Below are 17,483 nucleotides of genomic sequence, written 5' to 3'. Positions count from 1 at the left end.
CCGTACATTTTTACTTACGAAATCTTGATTCATCTTGATCGTATAAAAACAAATCCACATAACGTTATCTTTTTCAAATGCAATATTCAACAGATAAATCGACAAATCATTTCTTTTTTACTTCCTTTCTGTTCTTTTTCTTTTTCTTTCGTTTTTCATTCTGGAAATGTTTTTATTTATATGAATGCACATAATTTCGGCGTGGTGGTCATTCGCATATTATCTATACTTTATCACGAATTCGAACGATTTTTCATATATATATTTGTAACTATGTATGTATCTATATATGTGTGTATATGTGTGTATATATATATATGTGTGTATCTGCACATATCCGGCGAACATATTTAGCACGAGTAGGAGTTAACGTACCTTTCCGAGTGTCTCTTCTAATTTTACTCTAGTTTATTAACCGAGAGACAACGTTAGACGATACATTGTTACTACTGTTACGATTAACCTCATTACACGTACGTTAGGTTATATTTTGTCTCATTTTATAATTGACTTTTTTAGGGTGCCAGTTTTGGCGGGAACTTTTAACCGACCGGTTTCTCTCCTTCGAAAGATACGATCCTGTCCTGCCAGCGGGGATTTATTAATGCATTCAAAAGAGAAAAAAAATTAAAAGGGAAGATATTCCATACACGTTTGTTTCACTCGCGAAGCACGTTCTACCAAATAGTAAAAAAAGAAAAAAAATACAAATGGAATACGTATGTTTTTCTAAGAAAATTATTGACGAATCTTTTTATAATTTTCGTAAGTTTCTTTATCGACGGTGTTCTAACCACGTGAATAATAATTTAATTGTTATTAAAAAAATAAATTTTTTTTCTTTTTTTTGTAATGAAGTATCTCATAAGAAAAATAAATTTCTTTACCGACAGGGTTCTACTACGTGAATCAATCTAATCGTTAAAAAAAAATTACGATTCATTTATATATATATATATATATATATATATATATATATATATATATATATACATACATACATGTACATGCATAATTGTTACATCACAGCAAAAATTTATTGCAAATTTTAATAAATATACATGTTAGAATATATATGTCAGAAAAATGTTTCTTTTTTGCTTTTTCTTTTCTTTTTTTTTCCAAAGAAAATCATCTCAAACTTATTGTGTTTAGATTAATAAAAGTAAAAGAAAAAATTCTGTGGTCAACAAACTTCTGATAGAAAAAATTATATGGGAGAAATAACGTTTCATAAGAAAACAAATAGAAAAAAGACAGAGAGAGATAAAAAAAAGCTTAGGCGAAAATACGTAGTCCTCTTCTTGGAACAGCATGTGCACACAATTGTACGAAAATGTGTAAGTACTGCATCATCATCGGCTCGATATCCGATGCCTCGTATATATACAGGACCTATACTTGTACGTCCATAGTATATACAGAAATACATGTCAATTTATATATATATGTATGTATATATATATGTATATATATGTATATACACACATATATATGTATGTATGTATATATATAATGAAATACATGTACTGTCCAAATATGTTGTGTGTCTCGAGTTAAAAGCGGTCGTCTTACAAGTGTAAAGGCTATCTACGTGATCCTTTGCAATGAAAGAAGTTACATTCCTTGACGCTTCGTGGAATGTAGCCGAGCATTTCTCTTAATCTTGTTCTTACGAGAGAACTACACAACTACTTTCGTAATAATATTAATGATTAATATCTAACTCGTATATGATGATTCACGAAACTACCCAAAACTCTTTATCACATGATTTCTAATCACATTTTAGTTTCATTCTATTTATATTATTGTCCTTTTTTTAATAATAAACTAATCGCAATTATTTATCACATTTATTTTCTTATGTCATGCTTATCATTTCTCTCTAATCGTATTTTAATTCTATTAACAATTTCTGTGATAATTTTGAACACTATCTGTTTTTTCACTAATCTTTAGTTTTATGTATGTATATAAGTGATATGTCAGATACGAGTTATATATATATATATATGTATATATATTTATATAGGACGAATGTAGAAAAGATTAGAGAAAATAGGGTGCGTGACTGATGTCAGGTATGTAGGGTGCGTAACAAATTTCGAAACATAGACCATAGAAAAAGTTGCGTGACAAAAGTCAGGAAATCGACGAATAGTTACGAATACGTTGTCGACGTTTTCATTTATTCGCGTTTTTTGTTTTTACGATATCTTTTACAATTAAAAAAAATTTACTTGAGTAAACAAATAGAAACAATTGTATTGATTACATTATTAAACAAAAAAGTACATATAAATGAAAACTTTGAAGCCAGTTTCATAGTTATCAATAGCTCATTAATTGAATTCTCTCTCTCTCTCTCTCTCTCTCTCTCATTATCGTATGTAATTATTATTTTCATTAGAAAATGCTATCTCATATAATTATTCAATGTTACTTTGTTGTTTGATAACTCATTCTAACATCACTCTATGTATTATGAATTTAAAATAAACAGCAATGCTGTTTCAGGCGAAAGTGCAGCTCAGCAACAGCCTTGTTGCTGATAATAAATTTGCTTGGAGAGACTTACAAAGTAGGTCGAGCAATAAAAAGATTTTAATCGAGAGTCGATTATTAATTGCTCTTGGATATATTTTTGTATCATATCGAGATACACACGGCGATATATTAATGTTTTCGGAAAAAAATGCATGTCGGAAAATTTATTGCAATGTTTATACAGAACATGCATTCACATACATTTTTTAAGCATGAATTCTTATTACATTAGAGCATGAAATCACATACATTTTTTTTTTTTATCACAACTACATCGTTTTAAATTGTAGCGACGATAATGAAAAAATAACGTATACAAATAAACTATGAATAGTATGATCACCCATGTGCTTAGCTATAGGTGATCTGTGAAATATAAAAATTAATGGTGTAAACTCTCTTAGCTTTGATCCATCGCGTTAGTTTCATTCACGTTATTGCCGGTACAGTCTTTCTGAATGATTTCAAATAATGGTTGTAATTCTGGTGTCGTCTTGATTTGCGATACGAATTCACTTAACGATGGATTTTTGTCTGAAAACAAAATTGTTGTCTTATACAATTACATTACATAAATTATTTCTTTGTTTTGACATGATATGATCATACTTATATATATATATTGTTTTTTTTGTAATTGTGCATACCGGCATCTGGTATAGTAAGTAACGCAGCAACAGCTCTAAGTGCAGAACGTTTCAATTCATCTTGTTTTTCATACTCTTGCTTAACCGAATTAGCTTTAACCTTCATAGTACAGGTACTCTTTAATGGTTCCACTAATCTTTCCAACCCTACAAATAAAAAAATGATAGAATTTTTACTCAGATTGCTTCTAAATTGCATGTAAAAACTTACTCTGCAAAACTGCTGTTGGACATAACTGTGCTAACCGAGCAGTCATCAGATAAGTTAACATCTTTATGTCATAATGATCTCTAAGACCATTTTCAACATGATTTAAGAATTCGAAGACATCTAATCGATCGAGACAGGAGTCTAATAATGTGTACATGCATTCAAATGCTGCTTTCCTTAAATCCAAACCATCATCTACTGTATGTTTGAACGGACCCATTTCTACTTCTCTGATCAGTTCTTTCTGTATATAAAAAAGGAAATTATAATGATCGTTTATCGATGTTAATCGATTGAAAAAATATATATATATATATTTTTACTATACCTTTATTTTGGTTTCAGTGTAAAGATGTGGCAGCACAGAATCCAATAAATCTCTGATCAACATAGGCTTGTTGTGTGCTGCTGAATTGAAAGCAACTAATGCTACCCTTCGAACATTCAAATCAGGATCTTCCAAAGCAACCAAAAAGTTTTCCATACATTGTTTCAGCATAGAATCGATTGGTTGAGGCTTTAAAAATACACACTTAATTATATGGAATATTTAACAATTCGGTAACAATAAAAATGATAAATAACATTTTTACCTGATCTGAGATAGTGAACTTAACAGCTGTGACTGTTGTAGTTCTCATAAGTGCGGAAGGTGATTTTAAAGACTCTTGTAACGTCGGTAATAATCTAGCTGGATCGATTAAAGTGAGCTTTCCAAGGCATTCTGCGACAACATTCCGAGTTCCTTCTTCCGTACATTCACAATGTCTGTATAAAAGCATCCATATGGATGGTACAAAATTTTGTAAATGCGATACACCAGAAGGACTTGCAGATTGACATGCAATAATCTGAAAAAAAAAAAGAAAAAAAAATTAATTAATAACATCCGGTGAAGACATTATCTACTATATTTAAACGTAATCAGCATACCTCTTTTAAAGAATGTAGAAGAAGATACTGACGTTTCGGTTGTGCTTCTATTTCTTTTAGCACAAACGGTAAATATTCAGGAAGATTACCAACCGCTATGTTCCCTAAAGTATAGCTAGCTGCCGATTTGACTTCTTCCGAGTGAGACGAAAAAGAGTTTAAGATAATGTGTTTCAATGAATTGATTCCACTTAAGTCTCTATAAAAAAATGTACAAACACATAATGAACTAGTATTTCTTTAAGTAATTAAAAATTTCCTTCTCATTCTGACTTACACATGTTTACCGATCTCTCCAATAACCAACAATGCAAAAATGTGTTGTGCATCGCTTTGTGGATTTTGAACATCCTTTAAAAATTGTTCGACTACGGCTTGAGCTTCTTGTTGACACGTGATTGTCAAAGCAGCAGCACATTTAGCCAATGAATGATAAGCTTGTTTGTGTAGCACTGATTGATTAACTGGTGCTACTAACATCGAAAGTAATTCACGATAACCAAGACCTGGTATATCGGCTTGAACCAATGCTTGGAAAAACTCAAGCATAGAACTTAATGCAACACCTGGTAACAGTCAATTCTTTATAAGAAGATGATTTAATGAATTAAATGTGTATAATGCTTACCTTGAAGAAGCGGTGATTTTACTAGCACTAATATCTCTGGTAGAATATTATCTGAAACTCTTGTCAATGAGCCCGGATGTAATTTCGCGATTGTAGTGAGTAAATTAAGTGTTAGTTGTGCAATATGTAAGTCAGTTTCATTTAACAGAGCAGGTAATTCCGTTGTGACCTAGGAATAAAAAAAAAAAAAAAGAGATATTAATTTTTACTAAATAATATAAGAAGAGGATATTTTTATCTACTTAATGTATAATTACCGTGTCTAACAGATCAAAGTGTAGAGCAGAACTGTAATTGCGTACTAATGTATCCAAAAGTGGTAGAGAACATAATTTTAAAGCTCTCTGATTTTTTCTTAAGAAGGATCCAAGAATTGGGATTGCCTCTTCCTGTAAAAAATGTACGTATTTAATAACTTGTCATAACTTATGAAAAAAGTTATAAAACACATACCATAATTGGTTTTAAATCCACTCTTAAAGGTGAAGCAGCTATACAAGTTAATGCCTTAACAGTCGTGAGGCGTGTAATTTCATTATGTAGTCTATCCAAAAATATAGGAAGGCATACATGCAATTCATTTGATAATGTATCACCAAAATGTGCAAGAATTTGTCCCATACAAGCGATCGCTCTTTCTTTAACTTCTTGATCTATGTCTGCTGTTCGTAACCTCATTAATGTACAGTGATAAATGTCGGCAGACAATGGAGTAAAATTGTAATAACATTGTTTACCTGATAGAAAGAAAAAAATGTCATTAACTTGGTCATAAGAATTTTAATTCTCTAAACGATTACTTACCATGAGGCCTAATAACTTGTACAAGCTGTTGTAACACTAATAGTGCTTCTGCCGTGATTTTATAAAATGGATCTCCTACCGCCGATATAATCGGAGGAGCCAAAACAGTCATGTGAGCATGGAATGCTTCAGGTTGATGAGTTACCAAAAGTGTATGTACAAAGGCTAGCGTATCAATTTTCATGTTAGAAGAAGAATTTTTTTCTCCTAAAGAATATTGTATGCCTGGTATTAATGCAGGTATATGATTCGTTAGAGCACCAGGTAATACAAGAACTAATTCTTTGAGCAAAGAAAAACAATCTTGTCGAGTTTTTATGCTTTTTTCTTTCATCTGACGATGTACAGCTTTGACGATTAAAGGTACTTGTTGTTGCAACAAGGATATAGGACTACCATCATCATCTTCCATCGCGTCTGGATCAAGTGGCACACCAGTTGCCGGTCTTGTTTGTCTTAATAAAGCAACATAAGCATGGAAAATGTCTGACTTCACATTTTCCTCCCTTTCTGTAATCATCAAAGAATATTATTCAAGCTTTTTCAGAAATGTATAAATATTTATTGACTTTTAATATGTAGTTTATTGCTTTCAAAATGTTTACCTTTGAATCTAGAAATTAATGCTGGGGATACAACTTTATAAAGTTCAGGCAGGAGTTCTCTTCTACTAGATACTACCGCTTCCAAACATTTTGCAGCTGCTCTACGTACTTTCCAACTCATGTCATCGTCATCTGAATATTCATCTTCTGCATCATCTTCTCCATCTTCTTCTACTTCCATAACAACTCCTTCCCCATCAGAGAGATCGTTCATATCATCATCATAATTGTAGTTTGGATCATATGTAATGTATACTAAACAAATTTTTATGATCTAAAACGAAATTAATATGAAATTTTTTAATGTAAAAAAAAAAAATGATAAAAAAAAAATGATAAAAGAAAATGATTAAAAAAAAAATGATAAAAAAAAATTTTCATTTTGTCTTAAATACCTGATTAATATGTGGTGTTATTTCTTTAGGACATCTATATACAAAAGCTTCAAAAGCCTGTAAACAATATTCTCTAAGTTCATCATCGTCCTCGTTACTGTATCCTACTATCAATGGCATAACTCGTTCTATTTGTTCACCGAACCTATGTCCCGCTTGACGACTATGATAAACAAAATTCACAAGTATCATAAAAAATATTTTTTCTTACTTTTTAAAAAGAAATGAATAGAAGCTTTTTGTTTTTTGTTTTTTTTTTTACCAAATCGATGCAATGCACTGTATATATGTCCTGATAACATTACTGGCCGTTTGTGTTGAAAGTCCTTCTAGTAAATGGTCCAAGAGTTTATTGTATAAATAATTATTGCTTGATGTTAAGAGATGACTCAATGCTACTATGGTACGTTTACGAACTGCTTGACGTTGGGAAGAAAGTTGTGGTAGTAATGCAGTTAAAATAGTTGAGTGAAATGTCACTAGTAAAGCTCCAAATCGGGAAAGCAAATCAGCAACAATATCAAGAGCCTCCAGTTGAACAGACACATCTTCTTGCTAAAGTAAAACTTAAGGTATAGTATAAATGTTTTTTTTTTTTTTTTTTTTAAATATAATAAATATGAAATAATACATACTTTCTCAATAGCACTACTTAATCTTCCTGTAATGCGCTTACATACATTAGCAACAAGTGCACTGGATCCTAACGGAAGTTCAGAAATAACAGTCTTCAATCCAATACTGGAAATATCCCTTAGTTGTTCTTTATCAGATACCATATTACTACATAAAGCATCCACAATAATTTCTACTTGGTATTCTTTTACTTTATTGACTAGTGGACCTAAACTAAAATTTTTAATACCTTTGTAATACCACGATTCATACAAATATATCATGAAAAAATAGAGAAGTTATTAATATAATAATATACCATTTCACAGCAAGATTCTGTACTTCTCCATTTTTGTCTTCTAATAATTTAAGTAACATCTTTACGACCTTACGTTCAGAATCATCATCCAATTTGATACTATCCTTTTGTAATTCGCTCATCAAATCATTTGTTGCCATAAATCTAAAATCTTTATCACTGGACGTCATCTATAAAATATTTATGAATTACTGATAATAAAAAAGAATTAACAATACATTAAAATAAAAATAACAAGATTTTTATAAACCAAATAATATACAAAATATTTTAATAAAAAAATATAATCCGATAAGATTAGTGAATGAAAATAAATCTAATCTCATTTAAATCAATAGGATTCGTTTGGAAAGTGCTAAAAACAAAGTGAGGTTAACTTGTGAACGAAGTCAACAATAAACACAATTTTTCAAGAACAATTTGCAAAGAAATCAAATTTTTAATGTTAAATTTATTTAAATAAATGTACATTACCTTTTCCAATAAATTTGCTATTTGATAAGATACGCTGGCCATGATTGCAAAATTGTCTTCACAGCCGGTTGAATTGTCGTTGTGATTTCTTTTAAAATGAAACGAAAAGAAAAGAAAATGATGTATGTATATATGTGTATATATATATATATCTATATATATATATATATATGATATATACACACATATATACAGATATATATTACGTTTACGTCGACACGATAATAAATTTTTTTTACTTTACTTTTTTTTTTTTCTTTGTTTATCCGAGATATTACATCCACTTTTGGAGAGATTAATTTTGTATCAAACTACAGAAACAGTACCATCATCTCAAGTGGTGCGAATTAACTCTGTGAATACGGTAATAAAATTTTTCTTATATATTTCTCGTGTTCCTAAACTTATTTCAAATGTATTAACAATCTATACGAGACTACACGTTGAGAATTGAAATTGAATTGAATGGTGTTGCTTTTAATTTTTGGTCACTTATACACATTTAGACGTGCATGATATCTACGTGAAAACTGCATTCCCCCAGCTTACGAGTATCATTATTGGTAAAATACTGGGGAAAATGTGTCCTCCTTTATATCGTATAGCTCGTTTGTCTATGAATAAAACTTCTAACACAGAAAGTACACTAGTATTATTTGTCAACATCCTAGATTTTCATCTTCATGAAACGAATAATCGAATATCTAATAAAAATGTAACGTAGATAATAAAAATAAGATAAATAAATAAATAAATAAATAAAATGTTGAGAGTATTTTTATTAAAGCATCAAAAATTGTTCATGATCACACAAATATTAATATTTAATCACATAAATTAAAAGCTTACACATATTTTGAGTATTATTAAGGTAAAATATACTTATTATAAAATTAAATTAATCAGTTATTTTCCTTTTTTTTTCCATTGTTTAAATCCCAATTTTTTGTTGAAGACTCGGAATATTTTAATTGAATCTGAAATAGACAAACGAATTGTGATAAAATTCTTTTCGTATTATTTAAAAACTGTACTCAAATTCTTTAATTTTGATCATTATCAATCTCAATGGAAGTATCATTTGTATTATTTTCCTCATTCTCAGTATTCTGTAAAAATAATTATTATTTATATTAAAAATATCTATATCTGTATATACGTATATATATATTTATTTTATATTTACTTTTGATGAGGATGAAACATCATTTTCTTTAGTTACGTTTTGATTCATAAAATTTGTAATTGGTTTTTGCCATTCTGGAGTTTCTCTTGGATGATAAGGATTTCCACCAGAATAACTTTTTCCTAATAATAAAATAATATTATAATAGAAATAATATTTTTGAAATAATGTGAAATTCAAATACTCGGCAATTATTTATTACCTCTATTCCCTGATTTTTTTGCTGTTGTACTAGCAATTTTATGAGGTGCTTTAGCTCCCATAGCTTAAAATGTAAAATAAACAAATGAAATAATATGATCACGTTAGCATAATTTCTTGATTAACAATTAACAACGTTTATTACTTTGTAGTATAAGCCAAGCAATGCATAAAAGTTAAATAAAGGATTACTATTTGTCATTATTTATTATGGAAAAAAATTTTTACCTTTTGTAGGTACACGATCTGCTTTTGTTCGAACCATATTTAAAATAATATATTTAAATTTGATAAAACCTTTCTTCGACAGTTCTTTGTTTAAATCGAAAGAAGCTTTGCGTACGCTGCAGAATCGAACAATAGAATATTTGAAATTGTATGAATACAGTGGTGCCAACCTTAAAGGTAACATTAGAAGTACAAAAAATTCTGAACTGTTTGGAGAAGTTAGATTTTTGAAAATTTCTAGTAACAGAAAAATAGCTATAATGGTAGTACATTTCCCGCGCAAATGACAACTGTCATGGCGCCTTTCTTACATCTACACGATCATTGGTCGGTTATAACATATATATGGTGTGTTATACCGGTTTCAAGAGTAAAACGTCGTCACGTTTAAGAGCATGTTTATCAGATAAAAATAAAAGTGTTTATTAAAAAGAAGTTAAATTAGTGAACTTAGAGAATGCCAGAACGTAATAGAAAGAATTACCCAGGATTATTGATAGGGCGAATGTTCATAGCTATTACATTGAACATCATATTACAAATCTTTCTTTTGAGTTTTTTGATTTTAATTACAAATACAAACACAAATGTTAAATTATGGCTACAGAATACATGGGAAACTATAATTTCCTTAAAATTGCGAATACATTTCTTTGTATTTGTGTCATTTCTACAAGGAATTATTTATTGCAATAATTATTTACATCGACAGCCGTACTTAAAGAACAGATTCTTAAAACTTCAACATATTTTCACCGGCCAAAACTTATTAAGAGGAATGCTTTGTATCTTAATGGGCTGTAATTTAGTATGGTTACACTTGTCATTGAAGAAAGGCAATCATAATTTATTGATTGATAATTGTGATACACTGTATGGATCATGCCTAATAGAAGAACATTATTTTTTATTACTTGGTGGAATGTGGACTGGATTCTACTTCTTCCTGACTACAAGTTTATCTAATCAACGATATTTCCAATTTTCTATAATACCACTGACTAAATTCTCTAAATTTAGAAAAGGAATTTATTCCATGCTATCCAAAATAACATCCATTTCATTATGGCCTGTTATTTATTTTATAATCGGATATTATTTACTGGGATCCTATATGCGTGACTTCGTACTGTCCATCACATCTGCACAAATAGAAACAAAGCCATTAGATAACTTTCCAGGATTGCTAAATGTATCTCTAGCAATGTATTTATGGCTATATCAATCTACTTTGATATTTACAAGTAACACTACAATTTTGTTATTAGAAGTATTTCTAACAGAATGGACACCTTTAGAAATTCAGCCAAATAATGTCTTTGATAGTCATATCTCAACGATAACATTAACCGATGTTTTATCCATGGATAATATACCAATGTTACAACATTTGGGATACTTGGATCTTGTTACTTTGGCTGAAAAACAAGAAACGAGAAGAAGAATATTATTTACATTGAGTCAACCTGGTGGTCATCCTTATAATTGGAATTGTATTATTGAAAAATCCTTGAACTTTATAAACAAATTTTCTGATGAGCTTAATGCAATCACTTTAAAAGCCAAAGAACAACAGTTTGCATCATCTGCTTCGACCCTTACAACTTCGATGTCATCAAATTTGTCTGCGTTTAAAAGCGAATACACCTATCACATGCGTAAATTGGTAACAGAGACAATACCATCTGTGAATGAAAGCTATGTCTCCAAATCCCCTGAAATTAAATTTTTAACATATAAATATATCAAAAACAAATGGGACTTGCTGATCTCTTATTTTCTTTCGAAACCACTTGTTTATTACGTCTTTGGCGAACAAGATGATCTTAAGATTGAATATGCTTTATTTAAAGCACAAGCTGTAATATGGGCAGCAGAAGCTATCTCATCTTTGGCAATTGTATCTTTGAAAGAAGACTCTTATGGTATTGTACAAAAAGATCTACCAGATATATTTCAAGCACTATTAACATTAAAACTTACTTTAGACAAATTACATAAATCTAATATATTAATTAAAAAACCTCAGAATAGTGATAAATGTATCAAACAGATGTTTAATTCTTTACGAAATGCGAGTAAACGAAGTTTGTACAGAATTACAACAGGATTCGAAGATTACATTAATGATTTGAAACTTGACTCTTCAATGATAGAACATTTACAACCTTTTCTTAATTACAAAGAATAATATATACATTTCTATGATTTTGTTGCCTTATAAAACTATAATAAAAAAGAACAAATATCATGATATATATGTATTTACATCGTGTTACATTTTCAATGATTACTTATGATGATTATATGTGCACTTAACAAAGGACTTTTTTTGTTTATTTTTATCAAACAATTTAATAAAGAAATAACATAAAAAATTAAATGATATGTACAAAAAAAAATTACAAATTTCTTATATTTTATTTATATTACATTTTTTTAAGAGACTGTACAACACTGAGATTATAGAATAATTTTTCTCTAAGTATGATCCAGTTTTTCAATTGTAAATCTTCCATTTCTTTTAAGTTATTCCTCAACTCTTCAGTTTCAGATATTGTTTGACCATGCCATTTTAAAAATACTGCTAGATAGGCTTGCGTCAATTCGAAGTCAATTTTACGTTCCATCATATAACACAAGACTTTCATAAATTGAAGTAACAATAACTTTGCACTATTTTCTTCCGCGGAAAGAGATTGAATTTCGAAGTCGATGGAACTTGGACTCATAGATTTTAATTTATTTATAACTTCTAAGAAATTTTCGCTTGATGTAGTAGAATGCAATAATTTGCCAAATATCGTTAAATTTTGAAAATCTTTATGAGTTCGTAATCTTTGAGTATCTATAGAATCTTTTACATCTGAAAAATCAAATTTAATATCTAATGAAGGAATAGTTGGTAAAAAGAATGGTGCCTTTTCTGGAGCTTTAGGTGGCTCCTTAGGTTTATTTCTTTTTTTAACTATATCTATGTTAAGCAAGTTTAGCCATCTTGATTGTGCCAACGCGGATATTGTAATTAAATCTTTGCTAAGCTGTTCCGGAGAAATATATTCTGGTTCATCTTCAATAATGTCTTCCTTAACTTGTTGATTAACTTCCACTATAGAACTAGGAAGATTAATCATAGGTATGACATCTTCTTCCTTTATAGCTTTTAGAGATACATGAGAATAAACTGTACGATTTGACCACAAATATATTCCCAAATTACACATGTGGGCTGTGGCAAGAAATTCTCCGGTAGAAGAGAAATGTAGAGATATACATGCATCTGGAACCTAAATGTATTACATAGTTTTAAAATATATTTATGTATAAATAAAGTATATTTAATCAAAATAATCACACGTTCGATAGCATCATAGAAACTTACTTGAAATACATCTATTAAATGAGAAGATAAGATATCCCAAGTCCTTATTGTACAATCCATAGAAGATGTGATTAACCATCTTGCGTTAGGACTAAACGATGCATCCGTCAATGGTCCTTTATGTCCATGAAAATGTCTTATTACTTTTTTAGTATCTAGATCAATTAAAATCACTGTGAAATCTTCCAATGCAACTGCTATGAAAGTACTTTCATTATGGTACCGTAGCCATTCTATTGATTCAGGTAGAGTTATGATAGTCCTTGGGCCTGTATCTTTAATTTTAAATATAATATTTAATTTAGAAAAAAAAAAGAAAACGAAATGAAAGAAAAATATTTGACAAAAAATAGTTCTATTAAGATTTACTTACCATCTTTAGGTTTAAAATCCCAAAATTTTATCAAGCAATCCCTCCCAGCAGTAATAACAGTTTGATTTAAAGCATCTACTACTACACCTCTTACTGAACCTTTATGTGCTTCACCCTTATTGCCATAACTGGCTCTATGAATACCTGACTGTACATTAAATCGATCTACATGACCGGTATTATATCCAATAACAACAAAATTTCCACATTTGGTAAGGCATAAGCAAGTTGCTGCAGCATTATGATTTTGTTTAAATCTTTCTGGTAATAATTTATGATCATCCATCTTTAATAAATTATAAGACCATGTAGTAACTGTGCCTAAACCCGCATGAGAAGCTACTATATTGCTCCATTCCTTTTCTCTAGTTTCTTCGGCAGCCAGATTTATTATCGGCGGCATTATCATTGGATCTTCTACAGATCTACCTTTTTTCTTTGACGCTTTTCTATTAAAAGAAGCTCTTCCTAGACTTTTATTAAATGTTTCAGTAATAGTAGAAAATATTCTGAGAGAAGAATCACCTCCTGCAGTTAATATATTATCACTATTGTTGCCATAAAAACGAATGATCGTTGGTGGCTCAGAATGTCCCTCTCTTATTTTCAATAATCTTCCAGCACCATCAGCCAAGTCAAAAATCCATAATTTTAAAGAATTATCAGGCGAGGATGAAACCATTAATGGTTCGTTTGGCAGATATTTTAAACCGGTTACAGAACCAAAGTGAGCTTTGTTTAACTGGCTTTCAACTTTTCTTTGCTCCAGATTCCAAAATACAATGTGTCCGCTTATACTTCCTGTAGCCATAATAGGATATTCATCGGTACGAAATGTAATTGATATTACGGCACCCCAATCTTGAATCAATTCAAAGATAGTTTCATCAAATTTAAGGTTATGTAACATAATCCTTCCATCAGATAGACCTATAGCTACAACATCTATTGCAGGTGCTTGCTCTAAAGCTGTGATGGTCGTATTCCATCCCTTAAAAGTATAAATCATCTTTGTCGTTTTTAAATTCCACAATTGTAAACATCCCTGTTGGCTACCAAACAAAACTTTGTTCATATAAGTAATGGGATGTATCAACGTCGTTATTTGAAAGATTTCATTAGAAAAGTTTAATTCTAAAATTAATTCCTCTGTTTTTATATCCCAAACTTTAACAGTACTACTTTCATCGACAGAAAGTAAATGTGGTCCGAAGGGTAATATAATATGTACAGAACATTCGTGTCCTTTGTAAGTATGTTTTAATTCCGTACCTCTTCTCCATGCATATATAATATTTTCTGCAGCGGTGTAAATGTGATAAGTATCCGCAGATAAACAAGATATATTGTCAGGATGAGTTCCAGATACACTGAGAAGAGTAAAGTGTGCACATCCATAAGTATGAAATTCTTTTCCAACGCAAGTAACCAAAAGATTTTCCTTTCTTCTTTGAATATATCTAATTACTACGGGTATATGATTACTAACGTAACCTAACGCACGATTTCGTACAAATATTTTACTTTGTACCATTTTTCTAACCTTAATATTTACACCGGTCGAGATACATCAGCATGCACGAGCACGTTTGAAATGATGCCTCGTGGGAGCAGCCATCTTTGTATACGATCGACACTAGCGCCATATCGCGGATCTTTTACGAAACATATCCGAACGATGACGTCACATGATCCCACTCAATCAATACATTTTGAAATGGATTAACGATAGTGATCGATTACAATGATCGTAAACTTATTTTTATCTTTTATCATATTAGTTGGGGAAAGAATATAATTATTTTTTTTTCATTGTTATAACTTTTCTCCTTATAACTTTTTAATAAAGCTTTAAATAACCTAGATCCAAATGACATTCTTATTTCTATTTAGAAAATATATTAAGGAAGTTTAGCTGGAAAATCTTGGAATACCATGCATGCTATTATTATAAGAAAAGTATTTTTGTAAAAATTGATTCTTATTATAAACATATTAATTCAATAATTAAATATCCTTAGATTCAATCGCGAACTATACATTTCTTATATGTAATACAAATATTAATATTTCAGATATTTCAATATGTATCAATATACGATCATTTGTTTATTCACAAAATATGTGACGAGCTTGAAGCCGAGGAACAAGATTTACAAATTCTCCTAATTCGATATAAAATGATGTTTCGTAAAAATTATTATAATCAAAATTGCGCTTCATTACTTTGATGTGAAATTTTTAAAAATCGAGTAATATATAAAATGTAAAATATGCTTGCTTTTTGAAAGATAATTATAAATATATATATATATCCTTTATGATTGAAATAAAAAGCGTGTAAAAATTGCTTTACAACAAGCGCTTGAAATATACTCAATTGTATAAACAACTTGCACTTGCGTAACAATTATTTCATTATTATAATTACAAAGAACAATTATATTCAATATTATATTATGCTACTATTTAGGAATACCTAAATATCTTCGTTATTCATAATCGTATGAAAAAACTTTGTAGGAAAAATATATACTATTCTAAGGGGTACATGTAACGATAGAAAAAAAATTTTTTTCTCAAAATCATTTTTTCCTGTTTCCTTTTCCTTTTTACGAAATTTTAAGATCGCCAAATCTTATGTTCGTTTGTTTTTTTCTTTCCTTTTTTTTTATGGAACTATATATACAAATATCTTTTTTCCTATATTTTAATAGAGGATAAAATGACAAATTCAACCGCTTACAATAATGTTACTCGTCTGACCTCAAGATATTTCAATGAATATTTCCTAATATTCTTAAACGTATCTCCTCTTCTAACGTGTATATAACAGAGTCATATTATCATACTATAATATATACGAGGAACATTCGCAGGACATAAGTCTGCTAAATTTCTTCGTCAAATTTTACCATGTCATTTAGAGAAGATATACCATTAAATATATCCAATAACATATGTGTTTTCAATACGAAAGGTGTCCAGTTTTGTGATCTCATATAATAATATAAAGAACAACAGATAGATAAATAATTTCTTCGACAAGAACAGAATCGGAAATGAAGGAAAATTGTGGGATAGCCAGTTTGTTTTTTTCAAAAGACTAACACGCTCCATTAATGATTTCTCTACTTTTATCGAGTAAATGAAAAAAAGAAATTGCAATTTAGCATATACGATCGAGATACGACGATGAATTCAGAGGATTATGAGAGATTAACGTATTGATGTAGTAGCATTAATGTGCTTCGATATTACATTGCAGCAAATAGAAAATTGATATAAATCATTTATTACGAGACTTTTTAATTATTGCATTAATGCTAAGGCCACCATTTTGAACACACCACGTAAACTTCGGAACATCATAAGTAAAATATAAAACACTGGACGATATATGTATGTATGTATGTATGTATTTTTTTCTATTTTTCTTTAATCCTCGAAAAAAAAAAAAAAAAAAAAAAAATCGCTTTTTTCTCTCTTTTTGTTCTTTTTCTTCGTATTTTTCCTTTTCTTTCTTTCGCAAAAAAGATCATTATTATTTACTATAATTAACATAAATAACTATTAATTTTTATACAAAAAAGAAAAAAGAAAAGAAAAATATACATTGCAATTGCAATCGCATTTTCTGTTAAACATTTCGTTATATGTGTGTAAGTAAATAAGACATTGATTGTAAGCATTTGTGACGTTTATCGATAAAGAAAATTTAATATCCATGATATTAGAACATTTAAAACAGCGAGATTAGTAATAATAGGATTTACTTTATCGCGAGAGATTTTTTTTTCCTTTCAAAACAATGATAATAATAATAATAATAATAATAATAATAACAATATCAATAATAATAATTAAAAAATCGAGAGAAACAATAAGAAAAAAGAGCGATTTTGATAAGTTCGGCAGACTTTGTGTGTGTG

General features: G+C 29.4%; 4 protein-coding genes across 4 annotated transcripts; 1 reads left to right on the top strand and 3 right to left on the bottom strand.

Annotated features, from left to right (window-relative positions):
• Nucleotides 1-2,618: 2,618 nt before the first annotated feature.
• LOC127068397 (cullin-associated NEDD8-dissociated protein 1) lies at nucleotides 2,619-8,735 on the bottom strand. Its single transcript, XM_051004515.1, has 18 exons — nucleotides 8,426-8,735; nucleotides 8,182-8,269; nucleotides 7,708-7,877; nucleotides 7,409-7,622; nucleotides 7,036-7,328; nucleotides 6,774-6,936; nucleotides 6,379-6,652; nucleotides 5,774-6,283; nucleotides 5,423-5,706; nucleotides 5,227-5,358; nucleotides 4,970-5,138; nucleotides 4,619-4,907; nucleotides 4,342-4,540; nucleotides 4,002-4,259; nucleotides 3,737-3,925; nucleotides 3,409-3,652; nucleotides 3,198-3,344; nucleotides 2,619-3,084 (listed from the first exon to the last, which is right to left on the bottom strand). Exons 2-18 carry the CDS (start codon nucleotides 8,221-8,223, stop codon nucleotides 2,951-2,953), a joined length of 3,711 nt encoding a protein of 1,236 aa, XP_050860472.1. The 5' UTR covers nucleotides 8,224-8,269; nucleotides 8,426-8,735; the 3' UTR covers nucleotides 2,619-2,950.
• A 235-nt stretch (nucleotides 8,736-8,970) lies between these two features.
• LOC127068468 (PCNA-associated factor-like) lies at nucleotides 8,971-10,106 on the bottom strand. The gene is made up of 4 exons (XM_051004724.1): nucleotides 9,797-10,106; nucleotides 9,570-9,632; nucleotides 9,368-9,489; nucleotides 8,971-9,290 (listed from the first exon to the last, which is right to left on the bottom strand). Exons 1-4 carry the CDS (start codon nucleotides 9,978-9,980, stop codon nucleotides 9,225-9,227), a joined length of 435 nt encoding a protein of 144 aa, XP_050860681.1. The 5' UTR covers nucleotides 9,981-10,106; the 3' UTR covers nucleotides 8,971-9,224.
• A 12-nt stretch (nucleotides 10,107-10,118) lies between these two features.
• Nucleotides 10,119-11,987, top strand: LOC127068420 (nucleoporin NDC1). The gene has a single exon (XM_051004603.1). It carries the CDS (start codon nucleotides 10,254-10,256, stop codon nucleotides 11,985-11,987), a length of 1,734 nt encoding a protein of 577 aa, XP_050860560.1. The 5' UTR covers nucleotides 10,119-10,253.
• Nucleotides 11,988-12,051: 64 nt separating this feature from the next.
• On the bottom strand, nucleotides 12,052-15,839 carry LOC127068404 (WD repeat-containing protein 36). The gene is made up of 3 exons (XM_051004535.1): nucleotides 13,552-15,839; nucleotides 13,179-13,453; nucleotides 12,052-13,083 (listed from the first exon to the last, which is right to left on the bottom strand). Exons 1-3 carry the CDS (start codon nucleotides 15,083-15,085, stop codon nucleotides 12,226-12,228), a joined length of 2,667 nt encoding a protein of 888 aa, XP_050860492.1. The 5' UTR covers nucleotides 15,086-15,839; the 3' UTR covers nucleotides 12,052-12,225.
• Nucleotides 15,840-17,483: the final 1,644 nt, after the last annotated feature.

Source organism: Vespula vulgaris, chromosome 13 (assembly GCF_905475345.1).
Source record: "Vespula vulgaris chromosome 13, iyVesVulg1.1, whole genome shotgun sequence".
Taxonomy (NCBI): Eukaryota; Metazoa; Arthropoda; class Insecta; order Hymenoptera; family Vespidae; genus Vespula; species Vespula vulgaris.
The sequence above is the reverse complement of the archived record's forward strand: the minus strand, read 5'-3'. Positions and strand labels throughout refer to the sequence as shown.